The sequence below is a fragment of the Strix aluco genome, chromosome Z (genome assembly GCF_031877795.1).
Source record: "Strix aluco isolate bStrAlu1 chromosome Z, bStrAlu1.hap1, whole genome shotgun sequence".
Taxonomy (NCBI): Eukaryota; Metazoa; Chordata; class Aves; order Strigiformes; family Strigidae; genus Strix; species Strix aluco.
This window is the reverse complement of record NC_133971.1, coordinates 47069051-47088211: the sequence shown is the minus strand read 5'-3', so window position 1 is coordinate 47088211 and position 19161 is coordinate 47069051. Positions and strand designations below refer to the sequence as shown.

Below are 19161 nucleotides of genomic sequence, written 5' to 3'. Positions count from 1 at the left end.
TACAGCTTAGTTCTTTAATGGCTGCCTTTTCTTCAGGCTTGTTCATAGCTTTCCGCCTTATAAAGGACTATTTACAAGCATAGTAAATACAGTAGATAGAAAATATGTCAGTGCAGGAAAAAATAGTAAACATATTATGTGCAGAAATAGGTGACAATTTTTTTCAAACTCATTTGAAATGAAAAATAGTAACAGAAGAAAAAATATTTTATATATATTTTAGTATGTCTAGAAAGTAAACTTACAAATACTGCAGCCATTCTGTAGTCAAAACTGTATTCTCTGTCAAACAACATTTTTAATGAAGTGTGAATTACTTTAATATATCTCACAGCCCATCTACATAAAACTTCTAGTGAATTGAAATAACGGTCATTTCACTTCTGTTTTACATTCAGATATTTATTTTCTGTCAGGTAATTTGTATTCAATACAGGTAGAACAAAGCAAACAATATTTGGTTCCGAGTGATGTTTTAAGTTTTCTTAAAATATTTATTGTGTTCCATTAACTCTTTTCTGTTTTATCTTTGTTTTGTTCTTATATTATTTGGCTTTGCAAATCTTTTAAGAAATGTGCATATTTCTAAAATAAAACTTCTCAGAGTTGACAGCAAGAAAGAAGTGTTGGATTATCATCCTTGCATCACCCCTTCATCTTCACTGTGTGTAAATGGGGACGATGGCTGCCCACTGGGTCAGCCTCCAGGTCAGTCCTCTGTCCCCAGCAGTCCTTCATGTGAGATCCATAAAGCAGAACAGAGCTCCCATGTCCCCTCAGCAAATCTCCACACTCACTAATGCTAGGAGATGAGATAGAGGAGCTGTGGGTGCACAAAAGCCAACAAATTACCTTTCGCTGTGTTTTTTTGCTGGTGAGAGCTGGCAGGTGTGAGCAGCCTCTTCCAACCACCTCAATGGCTCAAAGGATAAGGGAAATGGAGGGAGGAGAGAATGAATTGGCCATGTCCCCGCCATGCTCCATCTTCCTTCTCTGGGAGAGCCATCTGCCACTGCAGACTACTACAATTAACCCTGTAACTCAGCTGGCATAGTGTAAAATAATAGTTGAAGCAGATTAGATCAGAGGTTCCTCTGGGAGAATAGCCTGCCCCTGATAGTGCTCAAGAGCAGGTACATGAGGGACAACAGAGAGAACATGCTTTGATAATTCCTCCTTAATACACTCTCCATTTCCATGCATTTTCAGTTCAATGAATTCCTCTTCCATCAATCTATTCAGTCTCTCCTTAAACACATAAATTTTCAGCATCTGCAATGTCCTGTGGCCCATGTGTCAACTACCTGTTCCATGAAGAAGTCCATCCTTCTGTCTAAAGCCCCTCCTTTTTTATAATAATAATAATAATAAAAAATAATAATAATTTCCAATTATTTCTTAATTCCTTTTCTAATAGCTTCTAATAGACTTTTGATTTGCTTTTTTAAATTGCTGCTGGATAGCAAGCTTATCTTTTGAGGGATATATTGTAGCCCCAGCATCTCCTGTGATCACTAATCATCAGTCTAAAGCCCATCATTTGTTACTTTTTTCTGATATGCATCACTGAGCTGTGGTCTAACCTCTCTTTCAGGACTTGTAACTACTTATTTATCTTTGCAAGGATCATGGCTGCTGTGTTTGCCTTAAAACCTTTGGTGGGGGTCTTTGTCAAAAGCCCTCTGGAAATTAAAGTAGGCTCTATCAACAGGGTCACATTTATCTGTGCTTGTTGATCCTTTCAGGGGTCACAGTAAGTTTTGGAACAGGGTCTCCCTTAACAGCAGCCCTGTGATTGTTTTCCATCCAGATGTATTTATCCATGTGCCCACTAATTCTCCTTATTGTAGTTATTACTAACTTCCCTGGTACAGGCATACTAGTTTATAAATCATCAGTTCTCTCATGGTACTCTTTTTTTTTATATATATTATGTTTGTAATTTTTTTAGTCCTCCAGTTCTAAAGCAGCTATAAACAATGTGGTATGCACCAATGTTAATTCAGAAAATTTATCAGTGAGTTCCCTTAGGTCCTTTGGAGGAATACTCTGTGATCCTGTTGACCTGTTACTCTAACAAGCAAATACTCTTCTGTGTGTTTTATGACCTCAGTTAGAGATATCCTTTGAAGAGGATTAAAAATAAAAAGAAAATAAAAAGTATATGCTGAGGGTTCAGAGTTTAAATCTGGCAGTGATGAATGCTGATGACTTGATGATGGCTGCCCATGGCTTGGGTGTAATCTTCACTGGGTAAAAAACTAGTTAGATGGCCGGGCCCAAAGAGTGGTGGTGAATGGAGTTGGATCCAGTTGGTGGCTGGTCACAAGTGGTGTTCCCCAGGGGTACTGGGGACAGCTCTGTTTAATATCTTTATCAGTGATCTGGTTGATGGGATCAAGTGCACCCTCAGTAAGTTTGCAGATGACACCAAGTTGAGTGGGAGTGTTGATCTGCTTGAGGGCAGGAAGGCTCTACAGAGAGATCTGGACAGGCTGGAGCGATGGGCCAGGACCAGTTATATGAGGTACAAGACCAAGTGCCTGGTCCTGCACTTGGATCACAATAACCCTATGCAGCACTGCAGGCTTGGGGAGGAGTGGCTGGAAAGCTGGCTTGCAGAAAAGGACCTGGGAGTGTTGGTTGACAGCCAGCTGAATATGAGCCAGCAGTGTGGCCAGCAGGGACAGGGAAGGGATCTTACCCCTGTACTTGGCACTGGTGAGGCCATGACTCAAATACTGTGTTCTGTTTTGGGCCCCTCACTACAAGAAAGACATTGAGGTGTGGGAGCGTGTCCAAAGAAGGGCAACAAAGCTGGTGAAGGGTCTGGAGCACAAGTCCTGTGAGGAGCAGCTGAGGGAACTGGGGTTGTTTAGCCTGGAGAAAAGGAGGCTGAGGGGAGACCTCATCGCCCTCTACAACTACGTGAAAGGAGGTTGTAGCGAGGTGCTGTCAGTCTCTTTGCCCAGGTAGCAAGTGATAGGAGGAGATGAAACGGCCTCAAGTTGTATCAGGGGAGGTTTAGACTGGATATTAGGAAACATTTCTTCACTGAAAGGGATATCAAGCACTGGAACAGGATGCCCAGGGAAGTGGTTAAGTCACCATCACTGGAGGTGTTTAAAAGATGTGTAGATGTGGTGCTTAGGGACATGGTTTAGTGGTGGACTTTGTAGTTTTAGTTCTATGGTTGGACTCATTGATCTTAAGGGTCTTTTCTAATCTAAATGATTCTGTGATTCTAAGAAGGGGTTATTGCATACTAAGAAGACAGGAACATGCACTAAACCCCGATATTTAGAGGAATAAATTTAGGACTGCAAGAAGAAACACTTGTAAATTTGGAAAATCTAGAACTGACATTTTCAGTACCAGCTTTATTCACCTTGGAGTATGTATTTATGATAGTCTTTAATTACCTGATCAGATACTGTTGCTGGATTTTGCTTCTTTTTCCCATTCAGCCTCCTCCTCAGTGCACAAGGATCAGCACAGAAGGAGGGCAGCATCTGACTGTGCAAGAAACCAAAAAACCTGCTGGTTTCCAAAATTTCCAGGTGTCATAGTTTGCAACCTGAATGTTGGAGTTCTTTTTCATTACAGCATATTTGTATTTAGTTCCTTTAAGTTTTCATAAAACAGTACTGCAAGTTTAAACCTCTTCTGCTTTACCTGTTGTATTGTGGATTGTAAATGTGGTTACTTTTTTCCAAACCTTCTTCCCCTATACTCTTGAGAAAACTTTTCCAAGCATAACTACCTAATTTCTTTACCATCCTAGAATGTATGTTTTCTGGATCTACTGATTGATATATATATATATATATATTACTGTCTAAGGTATTCCTGCACCTGTTGTTATCAGCAGCATTATTGACATGTTCTTAATTACTTGTTAATTGTTTGTTGTCTTAGTGGTCCATTGACTTTTAAAAAACACTTCAATTCAGCCATTTTAAAATCATTTATTTTGGTGTCTTTCTTTGTCAATAATGGATCTGCTTACTTTCTACTACTTCTTCCTGTTACTTATTTTTAAAAGCCTTTCTTGTTTCTACTAACTTTTTTAAATATCATTAAATCGTCCTGCCCTTCTGTTTCTTTTACTTTTGCTCTGTTGATTTCTTCATTTCTCATTCAGCTTTGTCTTAACCTCCAATCCTTTGAGCAGTATCTCAGGAAATTATATTGACTGCTTCCTTTCATTTCTATTTTCAAAGGAACTGTAGTCTGTTATACTTTGTTTCTAATCTTTCAAGGGCTAGTCTCCTATTTTGCTGCAGAGAGATTCACTGTTTGCTTGCACTACATTATGTTCCCAGTTTTCCACAAAAAAAAATCAATATTGTATTTTTCACATCAAATCAATTATATTTGTACACTTAGCCTCAAGTCAATCTGCTCTGCACTTAGTAGTTAAATATTAGTTGGAACTGTAAATGTGTAATTAACTTTCTAGCTAAAGTACTCATTACCTTTAAACTTACTTGGTAGTATTTTTAATCAAAATGAGTAAAGTGCTTTAAAGGTATGTTAGGTAATAGTTAAATAAAAATGTTATTAGCTTAAAGACACTGTCATGAAGTTGTGCATACATATTTTCAGTGATGATCCAGCAGCCATTTAACCTATTGGGCTTCCATCTAGTTCATTTATCCTCTGCGTAGCTTGAGAATGCTGCGATAGATGGATTTGTCACTCAGGAGATATCTGGTGAGTTTTAAGCTCACTGGAAGTATAACAAATTGATCTGAAAGTTGGTGCAGGAATTTTTCTACTCTTCTCCAGTCTTGAGGTTCAGAGGTGTGATTCCCCTCGGCACCTTTTTTTTTTTTTTTTTTTTTTTTTAACTTTTGTGACTTTACATTAACTTTCAGTAACTTATGGATCTTTTTTGGAAGTATTTTGGCATATAACACCTACAGTCAGTATCTTGTTCCGTTTCAAGCTCCCCTTGGCACTCTTACTGCTGACTTCCCTTTGATACACAGACTGGGAGTGTTAGTCAGCTGGTACTTCATATGGAGCATCCCTTCTGTGCTGTTGTATGTGTGTTTGCATGTTTCTTTTATCTTTATACAGAGTTTTAAGTGTGTTTGATAACATCCTCCTGTTCTTACAAAACTGCCCATCAGTGAATGTTTCTGGTAGTAATGAAAAGTGGAGAGTCCTTACTATGACAACTTAAGTGACAACTTATTTAGAAATAATTCTTGCTAGTAACCTATAACAACATTCTCACTGAAGAAAGGAGTGAGTTTCTTAATAGTTCTTCACAATGGGTAATACAAAACATTATTGTATCTGCTATTACTTTAAAAAAAGAAAAGCTTGCTCTTAAAGGCTTGTTCCTTCGTCTACTTGGTTTTTAGTTAATGTGTTCTTTTGGTAACCTTTTTATCATTTCATGGGACTGTGTAAAGCAATTCAGGAAAAGCAGGTTAATAGAAGAATATAGACTCTAAAGTGTTCTAAAAGATGTGGGTTTTGGTCCCAGTGGAGACTGACACTCCAGCCTACTTACTGTAGCTGGAATGTATTGATTTTCTTCTCCCCCATTTTAGCTGCACCAGTGAATTAGGTATTGTGAAGCATCTTTGCCTGTGAAAAGAGGAAAAACTGTCATGAACTTTTTCACCCTAACAGTACAGCATTTCAAAGTAAACACAATTGAATGGAAAAGTCTGTAAGGACTCCTAAAAACCTTGTAACTCAGCTCCCCACTCTCATTTCTCCCCCTCCAACAGCTGTTCCAACAACGTTGAGAAAGCATGACAGGTGATTCTAAGAAATTAATTTTTAAATCTTTTTTCATTAAAAACAGCAACAGTAATAATAATAAAAAGCAGTGAAAATGATGCATTCCTGTGGCATGATCTCCTAAGGTTAGCAAAGTGGTCTTGTTCAGGTTTTCAGCAAGATGTTCGGTTACTGTTATAATTGGCTGATGAGTAGGTTTGGACCTAACTAGAATGCCAGTGTTCGATTTCGCAGTGTCCTCTGTGAAGATATGTCACCATTTACCCTGGCTTTAGTGACAATTTTCTAAAAAGGAAACTCGTGGGAAATCATTATGCTGTTTATATGTCTCCCTTGTTGGAGAGCATTATCCTGTGATATTTTAGCACTGTTTTCCACTGCATGATGGCATCTAGCTAAGGTTAAGGCAGAACAAGTCCCTCTGCAATTTTGTGACTATATTTTACTGGCTGAAGGAGAAAAGATAACCGACAATTAAGTATTTCAGATGTCAGTGAAAGAACATGTGCAACTAATCAATGACATCCTTAGGGAACATGATTTTATGAAACTGATAAGGTAGAAAAATCGGGATTTTTGTGATTTGTGTTACATAATAATAATTGCACCCTTTTGATGAAAAAGACATTTCTGCTGATGTAAACATCAGGCTTTCCCTTGTGGTTTTTTTTTTTTTCCTGAAGCGCAGAGTAGTTCATTAAAGTGTGACAGTAACAGATAAACACCCTTTACGATTTTCTAAGAAAATATGGCGCTTATACTCTTAGTTCAGCTGAAATCAATGAGTTTAAAAAATGTATTTCTGGAGTCACTTCCCAAATCACTTGCCAGAGGTTGTGTTAGGTGTTTTAGTTTTGGGGGTTTGTTCTATTTATTTTAGGAAGGAAGTACACATGCTGGTTTTTTTCTTAAATTAGTCTACTTAGCACTCTGGGGCCCATATTTGAAACTCATTGCTACGATCTTGGTAGAATTAGGATGTATTAGAAATTCACATTCCTGACAAACTAATTGTGAATTTTTATTTCTTGGAATATGTATATATATCTTTGTTTCTGATTGCAGAGCAAACAAGGTAATAGTCATGTTTACAAGGCAATGGCATATATTTACTTGAACAAAGACTACAGTTAAGGATGTTACATCACAAATTATACCTAGGGGTTTAGAGACTTTACCTGCTGGTTCCTATTCTGCTCAGGTATTATTTAAAGATCATCAAGTTTGCAGAGTATTTCTTACAGGTTTTCAGTCAGAAGTAAAAAATCTGTTGTGTTATGGGTTGTTCCAGGTAAATTAAGCCAATTATAATGACATTTATTTCTGATTTAAGAGTATTTTTTGAACAACATAAATAGGAAGCTGAGAATGCTTCTATTTTTCTCTGGACATCCACTGTGGGCCACCACCAGAGGTAGAAAGTGCAGCAAGACAGACACACCTAATCTAGTGTGGCTGAGTTTTTTTTCTGTTGTCCCCAGGTTTTTTCTCTTTTCCTTTGGTTTGTACCATCTATATTAAACGCCTGGAGTATGTTCTGGCCCTGTTTTGCATCGAAGCCAATGAAGTCAAGCCAGAAGATAATTTGCCCCCTTATTAGTATAATTAACTTGTACCTTCATTTATTTTTTAATTCCTTAAAATGCATGTCACATTACATTACATCAGTTGCAAAATCCTTCTTCAATGCAGTCATTCCTCCCTTCATACAATTCTGGAAATGACAAGATTTCCAGTCAACAGAGGTGGCATCCAAGAAAGTACAGTGCAAAATTGCCTTTGCTTCTCTGTAAATTCTACATTTTCAAATTTATTGATCACCAAAGCAGAGTTATTGACAGATAACAAACTATATGGATTAACACACTAAACCAGATGCTATTTACTTACATCTTTTTGTGAAATATATTTGGTTGGGGCAGGGCTTGTGTTGACTTGATGCATGTCATGTAAAAAACCTAAAATAATAGAATGAGATATTAACCTAGAGAGAGTGGAAGTAGAAACAAATAGGTTTGTAAGAGCTGTCAGAAGTTTTCCTTTTATACAGTGAGGTATCCTTCTCTTCTTCCCTGACAATCACTGTTCTGTTCAGCAGGCAGCTCAACTTTTGGAAGAAGCTGTCAGGAGGTGTAAGTATGAGGTTGAATGTAAGCATTGGATGCCCTTAAACATCTTCATACAACTTTTCACAGTTCTTCATTGCATATAATTAGTTTTTAGATGGTTTTATTTTAGCAAATCATACACATTGTTATGCAATTCACACACACTCTGCATATGCATCCTCCTCCACCCCTCCTTCTGTGCATACATAACCTGAATGCAGAACAGGATAAATTTTGCAGCAGCAAAGTGCTGATTTTGCAGAATGCAAATGAAGTGGCATTTTTTAATGCAGCATCTTCATATAGAGGTGAACTGAAAGGCTTAACACTTGCCAACATTTCAGACCTCCCTGTTTGTTACATCCGTTAGAATCTAGAACAGAAAAGTTCAAAAGCTGCATTTTTCTGTTATTTTTTTCAGACTTGTTAGTGATGTCCTCAGCTGTTGAAGAAATGTAGACTCTGAATTCAGATTTTCAAACGTAATATAAAAAAGGAACCAGTTCTCAAATATCTTTGTTTTTAAATGTGTTTCTCTCTTTAAGTCTATGTACATCTTATGTAATTTTTACACTAACTGGGTTTTCATTAAACAAATAACCAAGCCATTTGCTATAAAAACCTGCTATAAAATCTAGATGACCTTTAGATGTCTCTTCCAACCTATTTTTTTTGTGATCCTGTTATCCTCTACATACTATTGTGTCTCCCTAGTGATATTGTAATGTAAAAGAATACACGAGCAGGAGTAGGTTACCTCCTGAATGTAAGGAGAATAATGTTTGTTCCTATCACTAGTCTTGTTTCTTTAGGTTTGTTTCTACTAACATAGGGTGTGAAAATGAACAGGATGAACATGGATAGCTTTACATGTACAAGTAATTTTATTTATAAATCTAATGAAGTTTCTTCCATGCATACATTCACTCTGGATCAGGCCTTTGTGAAGGAAAGCTCTTTAGAGAAGAGCTTGTGGCTTTCATTTGCCTGTGATGTACATGTGTTATCAGAATGTATGACACTGTGAATAGTAAATAAATAAGGGCTTAATGTTTCAGGTGAGACATAGGTTAAATTTATGAACTGTTTTGTTTGCCTTGTGAAAATTAAAGATCAACGATTATTTTTGGTCTGCTTCTATGAAACTGTCAAGAGATTTATTGTTTCCTTTAAAAGTCATTCTTTCATGATGAACAGGAACCTAAGCATCTCATTTGTTTTGTACATATTTTTAAATGTACTTGTAATTAACTTACTGAAAATTGTAAATCATCAATTGAAAAACAAAGGAGGATAGAGTCTGGCCATTATGCCATTGCTGCGGAAGAATGTGGCAGGTCTAGCCAGCAGCTCTTTGGTCAGAGCTTTGTCATTAGGAGTCACAGCACAGATTTAAGGAGTACGTTGTAAGCTGATCTGTCAGGCCAAGCAAAGAGTTTCCCTTGTTAGCATGTACCAAGGCATGCAATAATAAAATTGCACAAACTGGAGACTTCCTTTTTCCACCGATGTGCCAGGCAGGAGTCTTCTGTGCAGTGAATGTGAAAGCACTGAGCTGTAGCTGCTTTACTTTATGTTTTAAATAAACAGAATTTTATTCACAAATGAGCATGGCAATAATTTAGTTCCAGAATCAGACGTCTCTGCTTGAGAGGCATCTAGCTTGGCACCAGTGACAGCAGGTGAAAAAGGATGTAGTAGCATGAGCCGGAGGTATTTGTATGTGATTCATTAGGAACTGTGGTTCTCCTATTTGAAATGAAGGCCTCCAACAATGGGTGTAAAAAAAAAAGGAGAAGAATTGAAAGGTATTGCAAGTGGGAAATGTTTTGGTAGCTAGAATAAAAGTGTGTGATATCTAAAATACTAAAAAACCTTGGGTTTCTGTTGTGCCTTTTTTTTTCTTCTTTTACAGACAGTCATTTTAGAAAATGAAGAGCTCCCTAAAATATTTCTTGATTTCCTGAACATTCGCCATGTACCTACCTTGCCAAAAGCAGAAAGCTGTGGGTAAGCTCTCATTTACTGAAAAATACATGGAGGCCAAAAGGCCCATATCCACTCAGTGCTGATGCAATTCCATTGACTTAAAATGGTCTTGCTGCTAACTCTAACACTATGAAATATAATGGGCATTGGGTTCATGTTAAGTATGTTTATATATCCCCAAAAGATGGTAAAATAAATCCAGTCTGTTCAAAGACAGAAGTGAGTTTTAATGTGGTATTCTTGGAAAGCAAAGGAGAGTTTAGATGAGAAAAATACGATCTTCTCATAGATCTTGAAGTATCTACTGAAATGTAAGATATTCATAAATACTCACTAAGGTTGCATAGAAAGCCTTTACGTGTGTTTTATGGTCATAGTATCTCCACAAAATAGAAGTTAATTCTGTCATCATTTTATGATCTCCCTCTGTGTGTTTGAAAATGGGGTCTTTTACCTTTCTGATGACATCTACCCCAATGTCCCCACTGCCCTTCCCCTGGGAAGGGTTCTTGATCCGGGTGGGGGAAGGGAATCTCAGTACAATTGAGAATGTAATGACTACAGAAATACCCAGTGTAACTGGAATCTCTGTTACCATCTGCAGCTATAAGCTTTGTAGGGAGAATTTCTTTTGCTATGCAAGCTGATGTAGTTGATAGTCCAGCAGTGTTACCAGAACTTGCTTCCCAGAAAGGTACCCGCCCTTTTTGACTTTAAGGAAAGCTGTGTGGATCTGCAGTGGAGAGAAGGCAAGTTGAAAGAAAGTGGAGATAATTTTGAGGTCCGTTTACACTCAGAGGTGTCTATGGCACAGGGCCATCTCCAGAGTGATTCAGAGGCTAACAGACTTGTAGTTTTCACTTGTAGTTAATGACATCAGCCAATATGCTCAGTGGGACTGTACCCCGTCACTTCATAGCAGATAGATAGATGCTTGTGAACCTGTTACAGTAAAAGGGAAGCTGTCATTTCCAAGTCGTAGTTGTTGTAAAACACGATCTCCCACATTCATTTCATAACACTGCATTATGTAGCTACTGACCAGAAAAAGGTTGCTTCCTTTAATGGATTTGGTTGGGTTTTTTTATAGTGGAGTTAATTTTGTTTATAACTAAAGTTTCCTGACACTTTACTTGCAGCTCTTTTGATGAAACAGAATCTGAAGAATCAAGGTGAGCTTGACTCCTACTCTTTCTAGGGTACCAGATTAATAAACCACTTAAAATTATTGGCGTTTACTGTATTGGTTCCTTGCAGTTAACAAAACAGCAGTATTTTAACATTAAAATTAGATGTGTTTGTTAAATATTATGGCTGGTTTCATCAGCTGTGCTAGATCCATCCATTTGTAGTATGAATTAAGCATTCTTATGCTTGTATTGAGAAATTTCTTACAAAACCTTAACAGAATACTGCTAGCTCTGAGATATTCCTGGGAATGTTTTTTACCCATTGAAGTGTATTTTTCATAACAAGTAGACTTAGCAGAAGGAATTAGAGGATTGGGTTCTCCCCTGTGCATTTGATAGAGCTTTGTATGGATCTGGTTGCGCTCCTTGACACGTGCATGTTCAGAGCAGTGCAGAGAGGGCTGGCGCTGGCTGGGGGAGGATGTCTGTACTGTGACCAGGGTGGGAGACAGCCCCGTGAGAGGCTTCAAGGACTTTCTCTCCATGGGTGAGGTATACAGCAACCACTTTGGGGGCTGTAAGAATGTGGTGAAATGTTGAGTCTGCTTGGTGGCCTGAAATGCCTGTAGACCATGGAGCCTGATTGTAGGAGATCTTGTAGCCTGCATTACACCAAGTACCAGGGAGCAGAGCAGGATCCAGAGTCTCAAAGCCAGCTGCAAGCCACCCCTCCTGGACGCAGCCCCTTCACCTCCAACTTCACATTGACAGTTTCACTGTGTGGCTGAGGAGCAGCGAGCTCTGCTCCCGGGAGATGGAGCCTGCCCTTTTTGGGCAGCACTGGTGTGCAGAAGTGCATGGCTCCTGCACAGCTCAACCACTTTATCAAAGCTAGTTTGTAGAATATTCTGTTTGCTGTCCCTTGATACTGACATCCCTGTTCTTGACCTTTCCAGCAAACTGTCCCACCAGCCTGTGCTGCTGTTCCTAAGGGATCCATATGTCTTGCCTAAAGCCAACGGTAATCAAACCTGTCATCTGTTAACAGCGCTTTACTGATCTGACCCTGCACCGCATAAACCACATTATTATTAATACCAGCCTAATCAAATGACACTGGTCCAAAATCTAATAACCTGCCAATAAAACAATAGTTCTTGTGTGAGAAACCATTAAAACACTAAGTGGGGTGCATGATTTATAAAAGGGTGGTATTTTGTCCCCCAGTTGTTCTCTCAGACAAACCTACTGAGAATTCAAATCGAAAGATGAAGAACATTGCTTTTCTTTTCTTGTTTTTGACCCTTTGGGCTGTTTTCCCTGAAGGATTTGAACTTAAGAGGCCTAGTCCTTTGTAAGTGCTTTTTCCCTAAACACCAGTCGATCTACTGCAAGCATGTTTGTATCTCCATTTGGATTATTACTACTTCTTATCATTTATAACCTCCAGAGCTCTTTGGGGGGGGGAGGGGGGAAAGAATGTATACTCTAATTGATGTGTTTCACAGGACATTTATGTTAGCCTTCATCTCTTAATACATGGTTCAAAAGAGTGTTTGAAATAGCTTGTTATAAACTGGTTTTTTTTTTTTAAAGTTCTTTGCATTATTAATTTGGAGAATTTAACGAATTACTGTCTTAAATTGTGTGCAGGAAAAGATACCATTTTTAATCATGTGTTCTTCCTTTTTATTTGTTTGAACTGTTACTTCTACTATATTTTGTATTAAAAATATAATACACTTTCAAGGCAGAATTTTCTCCCAGAGCTGCAAATTAAGATTTTTTTTTTAATGTGGCATTTTGTTTGATTTTACAAAATACGGTGTTGAAATCAAGAGTTGGGTTCTTGAGCTGCCTTGAAAATAATGAAATTTTAAAGAGTAAATTTAGAAAAGAACACTTGTTTGCTTGTAGTTTCTTAGCCAAGGAAGTGAAACTTTCTCAAGATGTATATGTATACCTGAAAAGAGGGTGTAAAGAAGACAAAGCCAGGCTCTTTTTAGTGGTGCCCAGTGGAAGGACAAGAACATCAGGCACATCAGGAAACACTTTTTCACTGTGAGAGTGACCAAGTACTAGCACAGGTTGCCCAGAACACTGGTGGAGTCTCCATCCTTGGAGATACTCAGAAGCCATCTGGACATGGTCCTGGGCATCTGGCTTTAGGTGTCCATGCTTGAGCACAGGGTTGGATGAGATGACTGACAGTCGTCTCTTCCAAGCTGCAACCATTCTGTGATTCTGTTGTTTTTTCAAGCTGTTTTTCAAAACCAGAGGGACTAGGTTCATGTATTTTGAAAGAGTTAAATAGTCTCTCTTGCAGACAGTGTCCACTCTAACTAGTAGTATGGCCCAACAGTATTGACCCAACAGTATTGACCCTATGGAGTCTTACTGAACTTAGAAGTTACAGTTTTGGAGTGAAACTGCATGCAGAAGTCCTGTGTGACCAAGGCCTCCATTAGAAGACACATTACAGGCTCATTCAGTTTTTATTTTGACTTGGCACTAGTCTGGTCATGTAGACTGAATGCCCATTTGAGGTTGGAGTGCAAATCACAAAATCCATGAACTGAAGCACAGTAAGGGGAGATGGTCACTTTACAAGGTCAATCCTGGTCTAAGTGACAACAGCAACACAGAAGCAGCCACAGAGTGCTGTCTAGAAGTTGGTCCAGATGCTTCCTATACTAGTATTTAGTGAGCCACATTGCCTGTCTTAATCTTACTGTTTAATGCTCCTCTTACTTGCAAACTTGGATTCCTTGAGAGGAGGGTGTAAATTACAAACAACATTTAATTCCACACCATTCCTGAGAGAGAAAATGGATTTCATATAATTATCCTCAAAAATGAAGACAGTGCTTAATGTTTCCAGCCCACGTGTAAGGTTTTGCTGCAAGACCTCCATTCAAGATTTTGCAGTTCTGTGAAGTTAATCTTCCTTCCTTAATGTGTACTCCAAGTAAGGCTAAGCTTTCTTTTCTTGAAATCATTAGGAACTTTGTAACAAATTTTGTAACTACTCTTTAAGTAGTGCTTTACTTGGATTAAGATAATGCATGACATGTTTAAATATTAAGTAGGCCTCATTAATGACATCTGAAACAAAGGACTTTTCAGGCTTTGGCCTTGACACAAAGTATTTAGAATTTCATATGGCAGGTGAATATTCTTTCTATTTGAACACCCTAAAACATCAAATTAATTTGCAAGTTATTCTTTGACTTAACAAATTAAAACACAAATCAGAATGTGAGTGGCAGTTTAGAAAAGGAAGAAAACCAAGTTGCAAGTCTCTACTAGTTGACTCAAGTCTAGTTAGAAACAAAGTTTTTACACAACTACCATTGCTTTTAATTCCTCTTTGTTTTTAGTTTGCAGCACAGAGAAAATATAAATGAGGTTTCTAAAATTTTCTCTCTCGGATCAGTTCTTACTTTGATAGACTCCAATTCCTTTGTAAAAAGCAGACAAGGTTGTTCAAACTATGACCAACAGTAAATGTCCATTAGCAAAGAACTATTCATTGCATGTACTCTTTGAAGAAGGTGAACTGTGACAGTTGTTTGGATCAGAAGTGGAATTAGTCTTTCCTGGAATCAGAAATGCCTGTGTTAACATCTTCCCATAAAACAGGAAATTGTGTATTTGTGGCTTTTTTAATGAAATTAATAGTTCTTTCTGGAACATAATACTCCAAGAACATTATTTTCCCCCCCCTCATTGCACTGTTACTTGTCATTGTAAGATATAGTCTTGCCATTATTCTAATGACTGGACTTTAAGCATATTGAATTGCAAGACAACTTTGCAAAAGTAAGATTCATGGTTACAAACCTCATTGATTTTCAGACTCACTTTTTCATGATGTATCTGAGTGCATAAGCATATCACTTTTTGTGTAAGGTGGCCACTTTTTTTTTTGGGGGGGGGGGGTAGGAATTGCATACTGTTTTGAAGAAAAATTAAGAAAAAATCTAAAATGCTGCAAATTGAAAATGATACCTCAGAAGCTAAAAAATGGAATCTCAGGTTTACTATCTCTTCTTTGAAAATTGTTCTGACGACTCTTTAAGCCATGTAAGTATCATAGATCTGTAAGACTGTGCCTCGGTTTATTTATACATTTAACTTAAATTAATATGCTTGATTTTTTTAAGCAACAAAGCCTCACAGTAAATCTGATGCTGTAAAGTTGTATCATTTTTTTAATCAATACTCATTTTCCTATATATACTGTACATTGCAGAAGAACCAGTAAAAACTGGTTTCTGGAACTGCAGTATTTATTTTAGAAGGAAGGCATCAGATTGCCCATACAAGTGTATTTTTAATAACATTAATGACAACAGCATACGGTTATTCTACCAGGATGATTTGGGATAGCTGAGCTTGCAGGATTTGAGGATTATTGGATTCAAAATATTAACAAGTAATTTATAATGATGACTTACTATGAAAATATGGGGGGAATTATGCATTTATGCATTTAATTATTGTTTATGGTGGAGGTTGCAGTTTGTTAAACCATCCTAAAATATCTCTGTTTATAACATATTTAAACTAATAAGGATGATTATTTTTTTCTTACCAAGTCCAAATCTGCTTTTTGCTCAGTATTTTCACCTCCAAAATGATTTCAGCAAAAGAATTAGGGGCAAAACCTAATTCCACCCACATTAGGTGATTTAATTTATCCAGTATCTAATGATTTTTAGAAGTTGCATCTCCCCTTTTTGAACATACTGTAGGCTGATAGGTGAAGGAAGGATTTGATTAGTTTGGAAAGTTCTGTATCAGAAATAGTCCGTTCTTCTAGACAAATACATTTCCTAGTGTACTAGCAATTTTAAGATAAGATATGATCAGAAATTCTTACTCTTAATGCCCAGTGATTTAAGAAACCGTTCATTAAAAACACAGGAGTTGGTGCATTTGAAAAATATTTTAACTTCAGTAATGTACATCCTGCCATTCCTCTGCGTGGATCTATTACTGTGTTCTATCAGGTAATTCTTTCATCCTAAATTTAACATGAAAATTTAAGTGCCAGTTTCCTCTACATCTGTGGCAAGAACACAGTGGGGTTTTTTCCTTCAGATATTATAGGATGACTTTTTGTGACACGTGACATTTTATGTTGATTAGACAGCCTGAAATTTTCCTGCCTCAAATAATCATCGCTGATTGTACAGGCATCCTCAAGTCTTCTTAGTCTAAACACGGCTGTAAACCACAATGGAAAAACAGCTTTGAAGTATTCCCAGTAGCAATCTCGGAATTTCTTCAAGTATATTGAGATTTTGTTAGAAATTGAATTGCCAGTGTAATCCATCTTCCTTGTGAGAAAAGATTCAGATAAAGAGCCGGAGCCTAGCAGCATTAAGTATTAGAACATCCCTTTAAATCAATAAGCTACAAATCTGGCAGCGCATTCATGCAATGCCCAGTGCTACACTAAAGTGGCTTTAGTGCTGAAACAGCATTACTAATAGCACATCCCCAACACAGAGAAACAGTTGAGTGGTGCAGTAACCCACATTATACGAGGCCTTACCTAGTTAAGTTTCACAAAAACATTTATATTGTACTGACATAGATAAGAAAGCAAGGTTTTTTTCCTTTTTTCTTTTTTTTCAGATGACTTTCCAAACGTAGTCATAGAAGGCATTCTACATGGAATATTTTATCCTCATTTACTGCCTAGGTAGAAGTGATGCATGTCTACAAGAAGCTGAAGCAAGTCTCGAAGTCATGTTTAATGGTATTAACAGAAATAAAATTTTGTGATGTGAAAATTAAGCTCAGAAGCAAGAGACACAACCTCAGTTTAAATTCAAGAATTATGTCTTTTTAAATAAAATCAATGTCACTACAATTGCTGCTTTTAAAAAAATTATATGGAAACAACAGTATTGAAGTTATTTATACCTTCTATATATTGACATGCTCTATTTAACACTAAAAGCTGAAAGTCATACACTGAATTACACTAACCTTTGAAAAGAATTGAAAGCTTTACTAATTATTTCTACAATTTCTATCATAAATTACACTAAACCTTTTTGCACCAGGATTTTTCCCAGCACATAACCCATTGCTGGCAGTGGATGGATTAAAAGTGCTGGCACTGAAGAGAATGTGTGCTAAATTGAAAAAAAAAAAAAAAAAAGGCATAAATTGAGAACAACTTAAAAGTATTTTATTCATTTTTGTTAAATTATTTTGAATCTGCTCCTTAATATCAGGTTGGAGAAGAGCCAATGTAGGCATATGGAGAGTTTCTATTCGAAAACATGCTTCCACATTCTGAAATACATCGCTCGCTCTCAGGAAATTGTCTAGATTTCAGTTGAAAGGATTTTATCTATCAGGAGATTTTACATGGCATTTATGCATCTCCCTTCAGTTATGATATCTAATCTGTGTGTATGGTTACTCTTCACATCAACTTGCAGACTGTATTCTGTATCTTAATGTAAATCACAAGAGCATACAACTCTGTGGTAAGGTAAAGCAAGAATATGATTAAGCAGTAAAATGATAAAACTAAAACTGATACATATATATACACATACTTGTTCAGATTTAACTGGAAATTTGTGTGCGCTACTGGACATTACAAAATAAATTACTAGAACATGAATATACTGCTTTAGTGTATTTTTTGTGCATTTCTATTCAAACAAGACATTTCTCTGAACTTGTGTTTGATCAGAGATGGGTCTCACAGGTATGTCTACATGAAGTGTGAGAAAATACCTGGTTGTCTGCTCATTTAAAACTCTCAGCACCACACTATCCGAACGTGCTAGGCTTATGAGAATGTAAGTCTTGAGGGGAAAAAATTCAGTGTGATTGAACAGCCGGTAAGTCATTAGGCTCATCAGAGGAAAGGAATGTTGCACAAAAGCAGTAATGGCAAAGCTAGATACAAACAGCAGTCTGATCCTGGAGACACATGGGTTGCCTCCTGCTAACTACTAAAGCTGCTTGGGGATAGTGAAAAGCTGGGACTTGTAGGCCTGGGACTGCAACACTTTTTCAGGTAGCAGAACTCTCTACACTGTGGGATCAACCTCCAGGAAAGTTTTCAGCTACTAGCAGAAAGCTATTTGGGCAAGGGAGTCTGAGGCATTCTCACTCTTACTTCCTAACACTGCTTCCCAGTGCTGCTTTTCAGAGAATTTTACTTCAAACAATTAGTAGAAAGAAAAATGAACGGGGTAAAATGGAAGCCTGATTGCCTAGTACAAGGCAAATTTAGAGGCCCTCAACAAGTTCTCCTCTAGCTCTTAAAGAGGACAGTAATCCTTTCACAGGTCTCTGAAAAAAGTGTCAGTATTTACCCTACCCCAGGGCTGTGGACAGTGAACCAACAGACTTACCCCTGTAACTACAAATGATGTGTCAGGAGGACCTGAGGTAAATCCCAGCCCACAGCATTTTCCTGTTTCCTTGTGAGGGGGGTGCCAGTAGGTACCTAAAAGCTCTATGCTGTAGTACTTGCTCTTCCACTGCGCCACTCAAAGTCTGGATACCTCATGTGGGCTCCAGGACACCCTTCAGGGAACTAGTGACTACAAAGGTAATTGGTGTCCTGCCTGGTGTGCAGGTGGATGAATCTTTCATCAGATCTTGGCATCAGCTCTTCAATCTCAAGTTCTGAAACACTGGAAACAAGAAAAAAACCCACATCTGTTCCCTGTGAAGTACTATGATCATTAAAGAACCTAACAAACACGGCTGTCTAAGTGGTACCTTACGCTGACCTTGTTTAAAAGCTACCAGTTAAGATGTGAGCTTAACAGTTATTTAAGAAGCACTACAAAAAATAATGAACCTAAAGTTGCATCTCTGACATACAGCAAAACTTCAGGAAAAAGTCTTTGAGCTTTATCATAACACTAGCTAGGTGTTATAAAATTCACTGTTCTGTAACACAAGGACTCTTCTATTTTAATCGGTTTCTAACTGATGATCTTATTTAATGATAGACAGAGCTGCTCCTCCTCCATTACAGTATTTTATCTGAATTCTGTGATGTTTTGAAAGACAGCAGGGACTTTGTCTGACACCTTAAGATTAGAGAAATTTAACATCCCTGCTCTAACCCTACAACCTCATTTCCTGGAAAGCAGCACCCCCTGCATATTTTGCAGAAT

General features: G+C 37.6%; 1 protein-coding gene across 1 annotated transcript in view; it reads left to right on the top strand.

The window, feature by feature from the left end:
* Nucleotides 1–17642, top strand: part of SNX24 (sorting nexin 24) — a 101110-nt gene extending 83468 nt beyond the window's left edge. Inside the window, exons 4-7 of the mRNA XM_074811563.1 lie at nt 9787–9881; nt 11000–11032; nt 11947–12011; nt 16637–17642. Of these exons, the coding sequence (XP_074667664.1) occupies nt 9787–9881; nt 11000–11032; nt 11947–12011; nt 16637–16707 (264 nt within the window). The 3' untranslated portion in view covers nt 16708–17642. The remainder of the gene's footprint in view (nt 1–9786; nt 9882–10999; nt 11033–11946; nt 12012–16636) is intronic.
* The last annotated feature ends 1519 nt before the right edge of the window (nt 17643–19161 follow it).